The sequence below is a fragment of the Vigna unguiculata genome, chromosome 8 (genome assembly GCF_037176805.1).
Source record: "Vigna unguiculata cultivar grain cowpea cultivar isolate G323 ecotype 2 chromosome 8, ASM3717680v1, whole genome shotgun sequence".
Classification (NCBI taxonomy): Eukaryota; Viridiplantae; Streptophyta; class Magnoliopsida; order Fabales; family Fabaceae; genus Vigna; species Vigna unguiculata.
Genome location: NC_140799.1, coordinates 33,663,014 through 33,679,085, shown reverse-complemented (window position 1 = coordinate 33,679,085; position 16,072 = coordinate 33,663,014). Strand labels below are relative to the sequence as shown.

Below are 16,072 nucleotides of genomic sequence, written 5' to 3'. Positions count from 1 at the left end.
ACAAACATCCGCCACTAAACAAGATGACATGTTTGCTTAGTACCTAAATTAGATATTGGTTGCTTTAAATTTGGAAGTTTTGAGATCTTTTATGAACAATTGGTATATGATATGGATTGATGTGTGAGCACGTGAGGTGGTGTTAGTGTTGTTTAAAATGTTTCAAGGGAAATTCTTGGTGATGGTATTTTTAGTGCATGCTTTGATATAAGAGATATCTAGATAAAAGAATATCTTAAACTCTGATAATCGTTCACACTCATACAGAGTAGGATGAATTATGTGGTGAGAGTAGTAGGAGATCCTAGTCTTGGGACGCATTGGGCCTAAGGCACAATGGGATTAACCTTGTGAGTGGTTGGGTGATAACCACTTTTGTCTAAAACTCTGCAGAGTTTAGAAACCATCATAGGTGCAAACTTCTTTAGAATTCTATATCATGCGCATGATCCAGATAATTGAGTCTAGTGTTAATTGTTTGTGTGATTATAGATCATAGATATGTTTTATAACATGTTTATAAGTATTTGGCATGATTTAAATATATATACCTATTCGGTGAGAACAAAGGTGGTTGTAGGTTTAGAGACACCTCTGAAAGTTAAGGAGCCATGAGTTAGTTTAGTAGGAGTAACGAGAAGCGAAGGTGTAGTAAGTGGTTAATATGTGTATAAAGCTAGATTTTGTTTTTAGTTGATTTGTATATAAAGGTTATATTCCTATAGTTCTATTAGTTATAAGACTGTATTAATATATCTTATATATTGAATTACCTGTTTTGAACTCTGAAGTGAAACATCCTATTGCATTAAGTTTTTTTTTAGTGACTAAAATTGGGATGTTATACTAAATACTTTATAATTTAATTTAAGAATGAAAAATAATTTAATACGAAAAAATAAATTGAATATTACTTATTATAAAAATGGAAAAGCTTAAGAAAAACTAAAAAATATATAAGTGTAGTTGTTAAACTTTGTCCTTTTAAAAAAAAATACTGCTACATTTACCTTTTTGATAAAGAAAAAAAAAGAAAAAAAAGAAAAAAATATATCTTTCAATCTTTTTATTCTTATCTAACACTTAGTAAAATATATTATTTTAAATTTTTTAGTTGATTAATAATTATTTTTTCTTTTTAAATTTTAAATACAAATGTTATTTCTTAACATTAAATATATTTAAAATAAAAAATTATGATATTTATTTATCACCATCTAGTAAAAAATACATATAAATAGTAATTGCATAAAATAATATTTTAATTGTATAAAATGTATATTAGATATTTATTTGACAATCCTTATTACAATACAACTAACTAACTATATATATAAATTAAAAAAATTAAAAAAATGATTAAAATATTATTCTATGAAGATTTTAAGTATCTGTATTTTCTTTTGGAGTTTTCAATGTATCACTTCTCTCCCCCGATCATCTTAATTTCCTTTTTCCAATTTAACGCGCTTCATGATATTATCACTATGAATTAAGAGTAATCTTCACTACGTGTGGGGTAGATATGATACTAACTGATTGTGATGGTGTAAGAATTTTTAGTTCAAATTCACTTCTTCTTTTTTTGCTTTAGTTTCAGAACATCAAAATTTAGTTTTTATTTGACTTAATATAAATTAAAATTTAGCAGAATAAAAATTGCACACTGGTAAAATCATAATTAATTTAAATAAATTAAAGACAATTCTTTTACCATTTGCGGGGATAGAAAGTTAACCTAGATTTTATTTCAAATACTTACGAGTAAGTTGTTCGACCATGAAGATGTCTAGGTCAACAAGTTTTTTATTTTTTTTATTTGGATTCTTTTTAGGCCAAAATATTAACCAGACTCCACCTTCACGGTGAGGTTTTCTATTTAAATATTATTATTTTGAGTAAATGACGATGACAATTTGTTTATAGATTATTTTTCCAAAGAAAAATCTTCTTCATTTTTTTTTTCTCAAATCAAAACATTTTAAGACTTTAAAATTCGAATTGAGAGTCTCCTAACAAGTTTCCTAACAACCTTCAAAGTTTGTGGAATTTTCAAAATGACACATGATTTTCAAAGTTTGTAGAATTTCCCAATAGATACATGACTCATGATTCAAGAAGTCATATTTGAGTGTGAATCCGACGTAAATTCATGTTAGAATAAATACTAAGGTAAATTTATGTCACTAAAATTGACATCATTCCTCTAACTGACGTAACAAGTATAAAATAATAGATGTAATTCATTTTATAATAGTGACACATTTATACTAAAAATAACACAACTTAATTTAAAGTATAAGTAAATTTAAAGTGTCAGGTCAGATTCGAATAAAAAGATTAAAAATGATTTTTTAACAAATATTTTGTTGGCAAAGTTACTTAATAGAGTAAGTTTTTATTTTTTATGGAAGTTAAAAAATAAAATAATAAAGTTTTAGGATTTTTTTATTAAAAATAGTTGTTTATCAAATAAAACATTGTCAAATTATAATTTCTCTAAAAAGATAGATTGGGTTGAAATTTTTAACCACCAGCTTGTTTTGACTTGAACTCGCCAAATTGACGGGTCAAAGATGGCCAATCCACTAGCATGTTTTCTTTTTAATTTAAAAATTAAAATAAAAAACAATCTAAAAATTAACTTCTCTATATTGTATTTTTTTAAAATATAATATGCAATAATATTATAATTTAAGTCATTAACACTTATGAATTAAGTTTCATTTTTTAGTTATAATATAGTAATTTAGCATGTAAATGTAATAATTATTTTGATTTCAATTTTTTTGTTTGGACAAAGCAATTTAATTTCTATTTTAAGACAAACTCATCTTTATCCTTGAGTTCGAGTTAAGTTAACTCAATTTTCGATCCGATACGATTTGTCTCGACTTTTAGTCGGGCCAACTTCTAAAGATTCAACATGGGTTGACTAGGTCCAACCTTTGACAAGAGCTAACTTGGTTTGACATTTGGCCTATGCCAACTCGGCTAGACCTTCAACCTGGGCTTACTCGGCTATAATGCTATTAAAACATGCAGGAATTTTTCAAATTAAGAAAAACTTACATTATTTAATCAAAATAAACTTTCCAAAAAACAAATTATCCAACTTTATAGTCATCTAAAATATACATTATTTCTAAAAAAATAAAATTGTTCCAAAAACATTAGAAATAAAAAATATTTTTTCCTAATGCAATGCCCAAGCTCCTCACTATTGTGCATCCAATCAACATCATCTGCAACATCACTCTACCCACGTATAATACCAGTCATACGATCATCGCAGATGAAAACCATAACCATAAGCATGCAATGGTGAACTAACCAAGTAAAACATCATATAACATTAAATTACCAGCATACAACTCACCCTGCATTATCACAACTTATGCATAACCTCAACATGCAATCATCAACATATTACCACCAAGTAATATAAAACAATATGACATTCTCTCATAATCAACCACTCTACCTTTTCTACGCAACAACGCCTATTTTGAGTACTCTTGTTATCCTCATGCCAAAGACTTATGGCTAAAAGAAACTCATTTGCCTTGACTTAACAATGTCCTCTGGGTAAAAGAATCATCTTGGCTTTACGGTTATCAAAAAATTCGTATTGTCCCATCACATATGTACACATATACATATCATATCATGTATATTATACATATCATACATATCATATCATATCATATCATATCATATTATATCAATTCACATCACATCACATCATATCATATCATATCATATCACATAAACAATCATACATCAACTCATCATGTCCAAACATCGACTATATTGTAAATAGGGACCTATAACAATTTATCACAACAAAAGTATCAACACCATACAACAAGAAAAATAGTAGTGCATGACATATATCTCAAACTACAAACATCAAACAAAGATCACATTGGTCAAACGGAAGAATACCATGTTACCAATCAATTGTCAAAATTTCAACTCAATCCAACAATTAACAAATTGAGAAACATAATTTTACCAAAACTACGCAAACCAAAAAAACGTAGTCCAACGATCAAAGAATACGAAAAACAACATTTTCAATATGTCCAAACATTAAAAAATTTCACAAAAACAAAACTACCAATTACACATCCAAAAATTCTTATAATAATTCTCTCATCCACACAATTACACAACCTTTACCGATTCTTAAAACAGAAGGAATAATACTGCTTTTGTAATCCAATTAAAACCGAACACACTCAACTCATCTTCATTCCATAACCATTCACCCAATATAACATAATTTATCAAATTAGACCCTAATTGATGTTCTATTCAGCCCAATGATCCACAATAATTAACTAATTCCTTAATCAATTTTAACACCAATTCCTTTAATCACATACTTATTCCACATCTAATTTCAAAACATCACAACCAAATTAATTAACTTTATCATGTATTTAACCTATTTTGACAACGATAATGAATTATCCATAACCTTGAATATTTATCATACACACCATCAAAATATAATTGATTATCATCCAATTTTGACACTGTAAAAATCATCACTTACATAATTTCAGAAACCCCAAAATTTTCTTAAACTCACTAACCACCATATTGTTCCATAAAAAGAACATCATTTTTTTCTATATAAACTAAAGTTTCACTGTCAATATATAACACTGACAATTAAACCTGCAACTTATCATTATATGTTTCTACCTCCACTTAAACTATTTCTCAGTCATTATCACCAAAAGTCAATCTACTAATCACAATTGCTAAAAAAAAAGTAGTTGCACCACCAACCATCACTTCCTAAACTCTTTACACCTTATATACTATATTAAACATGCGATTATGTATACAAGAACAAATCTACAATTATTGCTATTAAACCGAAACTTTAACTTTTATCCATAATAAAACCAAAATCGCAACTCACTTATAATTTATGCCTATTATATAATATATCTCCATTACTAATAAAATCAATCATGGTCCGTAACATCACATTGCATTACCATATTGTAATAACCAAAAGGAAACCAAATCTGACATCTACGTAATCATTTTGACGTTGTAATTGCACTAGGAATTCCATTATAAAAAAAAAGAAAAAATCACACTACCCTTCCAAGTCTACATCAAGAATTTCCTAATCTTAAAATTGAGATATATTTTGTTAAAGGAACTATAAAAAAATAATAATGTTAAAAACCTTTTCCAATTCAACAAACAATTCACCCATGAATACAATGTTAAATTCATTGAACACAAACCCATCAAATCCCCAAAATACCAAAATTTTTTCTCAGTCAAAACATATCTTAACATTAAAAATAAATATACAATCACATATTCACATATACAAGACAAAGTTAGATTCCTTTACCTTACTTTAGTATTGATAGCACTACAAGAAAATAGTAAATTAGAGTCGGCCAAAAGTAGACTCTAAGAGTTAAAAACGGACTCTACAATGTCGTCCAAGCGTCCCAATAGGCTGTGAAGCAAAACCAAAGAAAGCTATAGAGTCGATAATAAGTAGACGCTATAGAATCAGCCATACAAGACTCTAAGTAAACGCTATAGAGTCGACTTTATGTAAATGCTATAGAGTCGGTCGTATGGAGACGCTACATAGTCGGTCAACTGTAGATGCTATAGAGTTAGTCAATTGTAGACTCTATAGAGTCCGCCTTATGTAGACGCTATAGCATAGTTCTACTCGTCTCTAGATGTCGCGCTATAGCGTGAGTATAGTCACATGAATTTTAAATTAGTTTTAGTGTAGAGTGGGCCTAGCCGATGCTATGGCTGACGCAAGTCATAGAGTAGCAAACCAATTTGATGTATTTGCATGCTCTGTTTTGATATTAAACTTGATAAATAAAAGACATATACATTAAATCATATTCTTTCCAACTTCAACCAGAATTACTCTCAACTTAAAAATTGATAATTGAGCATCAAATTATAATAACATTGTACTTGAAAACATAACAATAAAGGAAGCAAATATTTGTCTAGAAAATGATTATGATTACATTGGTCAATATGTCTATACAATGTTCACTATCATACTACTACTGAAGTTCTAAAGTTCTAAATAATACATCCAACTTGAGTTCAAAATCAAAGTTGAGATGCCACGAAGACCTGTAAAAAGAATTGAATGATATATAAATATGTGAAGCTTAAAAATAGTATATACCATATAATTGAACAAAAAATTGATGAAGAGAGTATACATGGAAATCATGTTCAAAGTATTGGCTGATCATCCAAGTGTTCGTCATAATGAGGATGCCCTTGATTGGTACCGATGGAACTGTTTGCAGACTATTTTTCCAAGACCAAGGCTAATTGTTGTCGAATGAGCTTCATTTCTTCCTGTATTATGGCACAATGTCTTTTTGTTACAGCCAACTCTTGCTCAAGCCTTTCATTATGACGTGCACGTTCATCCTTTGTATGGGATAAGAAAGGTTGAGTGAGGGATGTGACACCAGGTTGAATGTTCGCTCCCAGGTCACCAGTGCCATAAACTCGACCTCGACTCTTCCCTCTAGCAACTTCTTTCAAACATTGAAGTCTTGTTGATGTGCTCAAATACCTTTTTGGTCCCAATTTTTGTCAATTTTGTTCAATTTGGTCCTTTTTTGCTAACATCGTTTAAATCATTAACGACCATGAACAATGACTGTCATGTGTCACTTCATTATTTTTTTGATTTTTTAATTTAATTTTATTTTTTCTAAATGTACACATGTCAACCTAGCAATGTGACATGTGTCAGAGTCAATGTTTTATATTCAATTTAGTTCTATATTTGTTATTTTTGTTTAATTCTGTCCTTATCAAAGATGAAACCAAATTTAATTTTTATATAAAAGTTAGAATGATTTGAATTTTAATATATTATGTAAAAATATTTAATAAAAAATGTGAATTTTAATATAAAAATTAAATTTGGTTTCAATTTAGAAAGAGACTAAATTAAACAAAAATAACTAATATAGAGACTAAATTAAATACAAAACATTTACTTTGACACGTGGCACGCTGTTGGGTTGACACATGGACATTTAAAAAAAATAAAAAAAAAATCACGAGGTGACATGTGGCAGTTACTGTTCATGGCCATTAATTATTTAAACGGTGTCAGCATAAAAAAAACTAAATTAAATAAAATTGATGAAAATTAGGACATATTTTAGCACAAACAAAATTAGGACTGATTTGACAAAATTTGAGAAAAATTGGGACCAAGATATTTTAACCTTTTTTTTATACTTATTAAGTTATATTAAAATAATGTAAAATAAATAATAGAAGAAATATTATTAAAATATTCAAGAACGAAGGAAAAAAATATTATTAGAGGAAAAAAAGAAATATTATTATAAAAAAAGAAATATTATTAGAAAAAATAATAAAATATATTATAAATTCTCAATTCTCAACTTATCGTAGAACTTTAAAAATAATATGATAATTTATAATATATTTTATCATTTTCTGGATAATATTTCTTTTATTTCTCTTTAAATATAATTTTCCATTCTTTCTTTAATTTTTTAATAATACATCTTCCATTATTTATTTTATGATATTTTAATACAACTTATTAAATATAAAAAAAATTAGGCATATGTGATAATAGAACAAAATTTATCATTTCATCTAAAGAATAAAAAATAGGAAAAGTCGTAGACTTTATTTCAAAGGAGTCGTATACAACGATCTCGATTTATATGTTGAAGAAATCGTGAATTATGATTTTCTGTTTCAAGTCGTCCAACTAACATACAATTTTATTTTTTTAATAAAAAATAAAATATTCCACTATATTAATACTAATATCATATTTAAGTCGTATTTGCTGCGTACAAATTTAATAAAGTCGTACTCTTGAATTTGTAATAAGTATGATACGACTTTCTCATATCAGTAATTTTTTTAATATTATGTAATTATCAAATATAAATTATACAAGGTAAAAAAAAAACGGTAAAAAAAATGTAGCATTGTTAGGAAAGGAAGAGTTTATAAAGAATTGAAAAAAATTAGAATATAATTGTGACTCGAAAAAGAATGTGAGTATTTAACACTTTTTATTTCCGATTTCTCTTGTTAAACTTTGTCCATCCACAAATCTTCATTTATTATTTTCGACTCAAGAGCTTTATGAAGTCTCTAACATACATTCGAATGGAGGAGTCTCCTGACAACGTTCACAGTCTAGAGGCGTTTTTCTCCGAAAGTTCGTAGAATCCCCCAACTGATAACGTGCGGGGTCTATATGACAAGTGAGTATAATAGCGTAAGAATTTTTTAGTTTAAATTCACCTTTTACTTCCTTTAGTTTATGAACATAAAAGATTTTAGTTTTTGTCATAAAGTTTTCATCACTGGGCTTCTCTCGTCCAAAAATGGACACTCTCTGTTTGTGGTGGGTGAATGGTTGGATGCAAACCTTCATACTCAATCAAATACTGAGATGGCTGAAGAAACCAAAGGTAGTGAGACTTGTATGTCTTGTTTCATCTGTCGTTGGACTGTTCTGTTATGCACTCAGTTCCTCTTTTAACCATTTACTGGGAAGCTGGAGCTGGTGGAAGATGCTTCTTTATATTCTTTTCAGTTCAATCACTTGCCTTGCCGTCTTGTTCACACCGGCAAGGTCGAGCTCCTCCTCACACCGGTTGGAATTTCATTTTGCATTTTTGGTTCTAACAGTCACTTCTCTTTATTCCTTTTTGTTTGATAATGTGGTGAAGGGTAAACCAGATGCATACAGCCTGATCTCTTGCGCTGCTTTTGCTACCATGTCGCTTGGATTGTCTAATCTTACTCAATTTGGATTTCAGATCGATTTGCTATATTTCTTCTGTGGAGGTCTAACAGTACAACTCATGAAAATCAAACTGTGGTTAGTCGTCGTTGGAGGGGGCTTCAGTTATTCCCTCCTTCAGCTTCGTGACTATCCGAGCGACAGACAAGGGGAGAATCTTCAGCTCCAAGTCCAAAATCAAGTAATCATTCAAGTTGATGATTCGGGGAGTGTTAGTAGTAGCAGTCCTGTTACCATGTCACAACAAGCTAATGCTGATGTTGAAAGTACTCTTGGTACCTCACCAGAAGATGGGGATTTCAGATTCCAAGATCATCTACTCACTCAAAGCAATTCACCCTCACAAGATGGAAGTGTTGATGATGTTCTTATCATCCAACAACAACTCATGAATTGTGTAAAGGAGCTTGAGAAGGAGAATCAGAGGCTTGTTCCCATGGTTTGTAGCCACGTGGAGAAATACCTTAAAGTCGTGTTTGATTCCAAAGAAGTACCACATCCTGACGTAAACTTGGTGATGGATGCACTTCCATCGGGAATTATGGGACGCCTTAAGGAAAACGTGAAGCTGATGGTGGAAGCAGGTTTTACAGAGGAATGCAGCGACATCTACAGCAAATGGCGAAGGGAGTTTTTAAAACAGTGTCTGCAGGCACTTAGGTTGCAATTTGAAACGCCCAACAATGAGGACGTTGAGAAGTGGTTAAAAACGTGCAAGGCAGCTGGGAAAATACTTTTTCCCAATGAAAGGAGACTCTGTGATTACCTCTTTTCCAGGTTCTCCGTCGCTGCTGCGGATGTCTCCTTCGAAAAAGTTTGCAAGGAACTGACGATTAATGTAGTGAATTTTGCCGATACTACCATAACAACTGGGACCTATTTGCCGAATCTTTTGTTCAACATCGTCCCTAAAATGTCGGAATCATTGGGCGAGCTGATACAGGACTTCATCTCACCGGCTTTGTTTGACAAATTGTCGTTTGTAGATGATATTGAAGATGTTCGGCAAAGATTGGCTACCGTAAACAGGGTGGGGAATATTATTTACCATACTACTGTGCAGGCACCTGTTACCGACGGAGGGCTTCATCTGATTACAAAGGAAGTAATGAAACATATCCTTGGATTTTGTGATTTTAAGTTAGAGCCGGCTGCCCTATCTTATCGCGTCAGAATTGCTTCCTTTTGGGTGGTGATAGGAAAAATGGTTGAGTTGTTAGAGAGCGAATTGGAAGTCAAGTCTAAAGACTACTACGCTGACCCCGCATTGGGCTTTGTTTTTATGCTCAATAATCTTAACTACATAGCCCAAAAGACGAAGTTTTTGAAAATGGATGATGATTGGTTTCGACGAAACAGGGCAAAGGTACAGCAAAAGCGCAACTTGTATCTAAGAAGGTCGTGGAACAAGATTGTGGAGTTTTTGAAGATTGGGAAAAATGAGTCGGCGGAAGCTGATGTGGTAGCGGAGTTGATGAAAGAAAAGCTGCATTTGTTCAACCTGCATTTTGAGGAGACATGCACAACACAATCTACATGGACTGTCTCTGATATGCAACTGAAGCGACGAATAATAAAATCCATAGAAGAGTTTTTGTTGCCACAATATGGAAAGTTTTGTGACAGGTTTCGAGTTGTTTTTGGTAATCAAGCTTATCATTATATTAAGTTTGGATTTCTAGACATTCAAAATTGTCTCAACCATTTGTTTCTTCTAGATGAGGAGATGAATAGGAAAGACAAGAAAAACATATGAAATTTGTTTGTAAAAATTTTGAATACAAAATTACACTATCACAAGTGCAGTTTATAAAATGCGTTTTATTGTTTTTCTTTAATGCTTAGTTAGTATCTCATTTAAACCTTCTAATTTCTTTCATTTTTCCTTTATATTTATCAATAGTCATTTCATGTTGAAAGTCGGTCAATTCAAAATATATAGTAAGTGTAAGGTTAAATTGTGCATTAAAAAATACTTTGAAATTAACCTGTAATAATTATTTGTGGTAACAATGATACTTTGTTAAAACTCAATAATGACATTCAACCTTGTCACTTACTCGGTAATAATTATTTGTGGCAATAACAATGACATTCAACCTTGTCACTTACTCGTAATATTCTTCTCACCACTTTTATATTTTTCCTAGTTAAAACGTAACAGCATTTAATAGAAGCAGTATTTTTTTACATATATTGGTAATTCTTGACAAATTTACGTGGGTACGATACTTGAATTTTACTTTTTAAACACTCAGTACACTAACTGGAATTGACTGGAAGCTGATTGGTATCTTTCCCAAACCTGTATGTGAAGATTTTAGTTTACTATAAAACTGTCTTTTATCACATGAAACATTTTATTTGTGATTTGTTAAAAATAATGTTTACATTGATTTTTATAGAATATAAAGACTAAATATTTTATTATTTAATTTAAAAACGAAACACAAATTTTATAATACTTTAGGGATGAAAAACATATATCTCTTTCATTATGAATATAAATATATGTTTAAAATTTAAGAAACTTTATATGTAATGTAAAAAAATTAAATATTACTTATTAAAAAAAAAGAAGCTTACAAATAGACCTGAAAAATATATGATAGGTGTAATTCAAAAAAGAATGAGTATTTATTTATTTTTAATTTTTAATTTTTAGTTTTTCTTCTTAAACTTTGTCCCTTTTAAAAGAAATAGTGGTCCATCGACCTCATGGATAAGGAGAAAAGAAAAACTATACAAAAATATATCTTTCAATCTTTTTATATTTATCGAATACTTAATAAAATATATTATTTTAATTTTTATAAATGATAAATTTCAATTTATTTTAAATACAAATGTTATTTTGTTAATATTAAATAAAAAAATATGATATTTATGTATCATTATCTAATAAATAATACGTCTAAATAGTAATTTCACAAAATAATATTTTTATGGTTAAAATACTTTTTTTTGTTCCAATTTTCGTCAATTTTTGTCAAATAAGTTATAATTTTGGTGTTGTGTTCAAATAGGTCCCAATTTTTGTCAATTTTGTTCAATTGAGTCTTTTTTTATTAACACCGTTTAAATCATTAACGATCATAAACAGTAATCGTTATGTGTCACTTCGTGGTTTTTTGAATATAAAAAACAATACAAAATATTAATAGTTTTGATTTTACATTCAAATATTAAAAAAAAAAATTACAGTGTTAATTTGTCCCGATCCACTTAATCTTCTTATACCATTTGATATATCACTTCCATAATCAAATGTCTTTAATAACTAATATATAATAATGTTTGATTTGTATAAATGTAGATAAGAATATAAGAAGTTGAAATGATAAAGATATAATGAGTGACTAATCTTGGAGTTACTGAATTTCATATCACATTAAATAATTGTTTTAATGTTTTTTATTAGAACCTTTAGTAGAATAACTTCTACAGCAAATGTTTGGAAAATTTTGATTGTAAACAGTACTAAAGTTACGTGCAGGAGTTATTATGATATGAAAAAGTCTACTAAGACATCTCGATGTGGTTTTTTCTTCTTCTCTTGTTTTTGTGGCGCTTGATGACCGACCACCTTGATAACAACATCAAAAATTGACTTCACGTTCTGCAATTAATTACATTGACAATAAGTCATTTGCAGAAAATTCTCAGAAATAACAGTGACTTACTATATTTATCTACAAAAGTGGCAAATATTATCTTCTCAAGCATAGCTTTATTTTTAATTTGCTAAGATATGCTTTTGATTTCATAATAAAGTGGACAGGAAATGCCAAATTTCAGTTAAATTAATTTAACATTTATCTTATGATATTTTATGATATTTTTATAACCGTAAATTGGTTTGACATATATTTTGTGAAATATCTAAATCTAATAAATTATTTGATATTATTTTTTAGAAACATATCTTATTGATAAATAATGTGCCGTAATTTATGGTACATTTAATTAAATATTTTATCAAATTATATTAAATTATTTCAAGAAATTATTGATAATTACAGTATTGGTTATGAAATGTCTGATAATAAAAGTAAATTTTATAATAATTTTTAAGTGCTAGTAACTTTTTTCTTTATTTTCTAATAACAATACCAACTTTTAAAAATAATTTTGTCACAGATTAATTTTGACATATATAATTATAGTTCTGATAGTTATTTTAATTGACATTTATCATGATTTTTATCCGATAAAAAGTATAATTTCAATCTTCACAAATAATATTATACTCTTTTGTTGTGGTTAATAAAAAAGAAGAAAAACTTACAAAGAATTTAAAAAATTATGATTAGTGTAACTTGGAAAAGAATATAAATGTTTACTTCTTTTTTATTTTGAGTTTCTCTTTGTTAAACTTTGTGATAAAAAAAAATAAAAAAGTGATTCATGACAGCACCAATAAAAAATACATCTACCTATAATAACTATAAAATAATATTTTAATTAATCTCTATATATATATATATATATATATATATTTTTTTTTTTTGAAAATCCATGATTAAAATATTATTTTATGAAATGATCGTGTAGAAATATTTCTTATTGGAAGTGTAATGATTACTTCCCTTTCACAAAGGATAATGATATTTCAACAAAAGTTTTTGATAAGTATTTGACAAAGGTGACGTGGCAGCGATTTTTATTAAATTTTAATTACGAAATGGTTAGTTCACACGTGCAGCGGAAAGAGAAACCAAAATGAAATTAAATGTCAGTTAAAGAGAGAAAGTGAAGAGAGAAAAGGGGGAAAGTGAGGTCGGGGGGTTGCGAAGTGAGAAAGTGAAGAGAGAAAAGGGAGAAAGTGAGCCCACCGAAGTTTGTGGTTCAGTGAAAGTGAGATTCCGGTAACAATTTTGCCGGGGGGAGGGGGGGGTGGAGGATAGTTATCAGTGAAAGCGAGAAAGATAGAGAGCAAGAGGGATAAAGCGAGAACGAGAATGAGAGAGTGATCGGAGTTAAGCATTGCAGATTAGTGGTGAATAATTGCAGTCATTGACGTCGTTTGGGTGGGTTACCGAGGCAGGTCATAGAAGAAGTCATCGACGACAAGGAATTCGTCATCCCGAACGTACACAACTGTATAAACAGCTAACGCCGATGTGGGTAGTAAGGACGCTGTATGTGGGGAGTTGAAGCAAAGTTTTTTGAACAAAACTGCAGGACAAACCAATAAACCTAATTAAAATGTGGTAAATATGTTATTCTTATTTCATTACTTAAGAAAAATATTCGTATGCATAACCCAATTCCAATTCAAATAATTAAATGGGAGTAGTAGCCTCACAAGACCCCAAGTATAAACCTGATAGAAAAGCGGGGAGTAACTCGCAACTATGTGGGGAGTACACATGAACTTTTGCAATACTGCTTCAACATTGAATAAACACTATTCTTAAGTCGCCTTTTTCAACCATTGACCATCAAGTAATTCAATCACGAGGTCTAATGGACCAATTAAAATTGAATTAACGGAAGTATGTGGATTTAATATGTGCACACAACTGTATAAACAGCTGACGCCGATGTGGGGAGTAAGGACGCTGTATGTGGGGAGTTGAAGCGAAGTTTTTTGAACAAAACTGCAGGACAAACCAATAAACCTAATTAAAAAAGATGTCGACTCCAAGTGGTTCCTTATTTGACATGCAACGCAACCAGCATGTAAATAACCACACAAATGTTCTAGTGTCCTCTGATGATAACAGCCCACAACCTAATAAAATGGATTGACCGTGATGATTAACACCTACAAATGGGGCAAAAGGCATGTCATACTTATTAGTCAAGTATGTGGTGTCGAATGACACAATATCCCCAAAATCGAGACATGCCGCTCGACTCCTCCCGTTCGCCCAAAACACATTAGTAATTCTGTTGTCGTGATCGACGTCGATTTCAAAGAAGAAATCCCTATTTAATTCCCTCATTCTCGAAAAATGATTAAGCAATGCTTGCCCATCACCATCCTTAACAAGCGCCCGTCTCTGCTGACCAATATAGTTCCTGACATCCCTTTCCACAAAATCCAAGTTCTCATAACCTCCTGCCTCAAAAACCAAGGACCGAAAACTTTTGTTCAAACGTACTCCCGCTTGATCATTGATATCAATAACTCTTTTTGCCTGCATATTTATCCTCCTATTACCTCGCACAAGCCTTGATTTCTGTGGACTTAAATGGTGATTATGTTCCTCCACCACACTTATAATCCCCCATTGACCATCTTTTTTAACAGCAGTAACACGTGCAGGGCATGCCTTTCTTTGTGTCGGAATGGTTTTTTTTTTCCGGGGGAATGTTGGACACATGGGTTCCTTCTCGAGAACAAACTAGTTTGACGTAGTAAAACTGATTATCATCATCTTTCTTTGATGTTCTTATTCAGACACCGAAACCACTTCTGATTGCATGTTGTTTATAAACTTTCTTCAGCTCATCCACAGTTTCGAAAGTCATCCCCACTTTAGGAACCAAACCCAAGCTACTTTCACCACAGTTGTTCTTGGTTGAAACAGATCCAATGCTGTTACAATTGTTTTCAAGGATAACATCGTCCAAGAGATCAATGTTGTCCAGACCCAGTCTTTGTGTTTGTTCCATGATATTTCCTAAATAAACAACCAATCAAATTCTTTAATGTTACTGTGAAAACACTGTGATACGAAACTCTAAAATGCGTATTAAGGAATTGGGAAATGATACATTCCAAAATAACGTGAACCTTTGGAATTACGTTAACTATTATAGCAAAGTAAAATATGCCAACGAACGTAAACTTTTGAAAATAAGGCAAGGTCAATAGGACCAAACAAATGCGAGAGTAAATTGTCTTTTAAAAAAACATAAAGTAAACATCGTGCGACCAATCAAATGCGTGAGCAAATGAACTTTAAAAAAACACAAATTAAAGATTGTGCGACCAAACAAATGCGGGAGTAAATGAGCTTTAAAAAAACACCAAGTCAAGATTGTGCAATTAATAGTTTTCTGTGAATGACGACAAGAAGGCAACACAATGTACTTTGGAAAATTTATGGCAAATTAAATGAACCCTAAAACTTTACCTACGACCAAGCATATGCGGGAGGATACCATTAATGAGGTATTTAAGTAGATTGGAGATTGAATGAAAGCATTTAAAATCCAACTTACGTGATGAATGCCCCACCAACCACACAGGCCGATTCCTAAAAT

At 30.4% G+C, this 16,072-nt stretch overlaps 2 protein-coding genes across 3 annotated transcripts; one reads left to right on the top strand and one right to left on the bottom strand.

Annotated features, from left to right (window-relative positions):
- The first annotated feature begins 8,157 nt into the window (after nucleotides 1–8,157).
- On the top strand, nucleotides 8,158–10,692 carry LOC114193954 (exocyst complex component EXO70B1-like). 2 transcript variants are annotated; one of them, XM_028083960.2, is made up of 3 exons: nucleotides 8,158–8,309; nucleotides 8,403–8,519; nucleotides 8,871–10,692. In XM_028083960.2, the coding sequence occupies exons 2-3, from the start codon at nucleotides 8,433–8,435 to the stop codon at nucleotides 10,608–10,610; spliced, it is 1,827 nt and encodes a 608-aa protein (XP_027939761.2). In that variant the 5' UTR covers nucleotides 8,158–8,309; nucleotides 8,403–8,432; the 3' UTR covers nucleotides 10,611–10,692. The 2 variants fall into 2 exon arrangements, with proteins under 2 accessions (XP_027939761.2, XP_027939760.2); XM_028083959.2 differs by having other exon boundaries at nucleotides 8,403–10,692.
- A 3,197-nt stretch (nucleotides 10,693–13,889) lies between these two features.
- LOC146884422 (protein FAR-RED IMPAIRED RESPONSE 1-like) lies at nucleotides 13,890–15,186 on the bottom strand. The gene is made up of 2 exons (XM_085665976.1): nucleotides 14,610–15,186; nucleotides 13,890–14,032 (listed from the first exon to the last, which is right to left on the bottom strand). The coding sequence occupies exons 1-2, from the start codon at nucleotides 15,184–15,186 to the stop codon at nucleotides 13,890–13,892; spliced, it is 720 nt and encodes a 239-aa protein (XP_085522102.1).
- Between the last annotated feature and the right edge of the window lie 886 nt (nucleotides 15,187–16,072).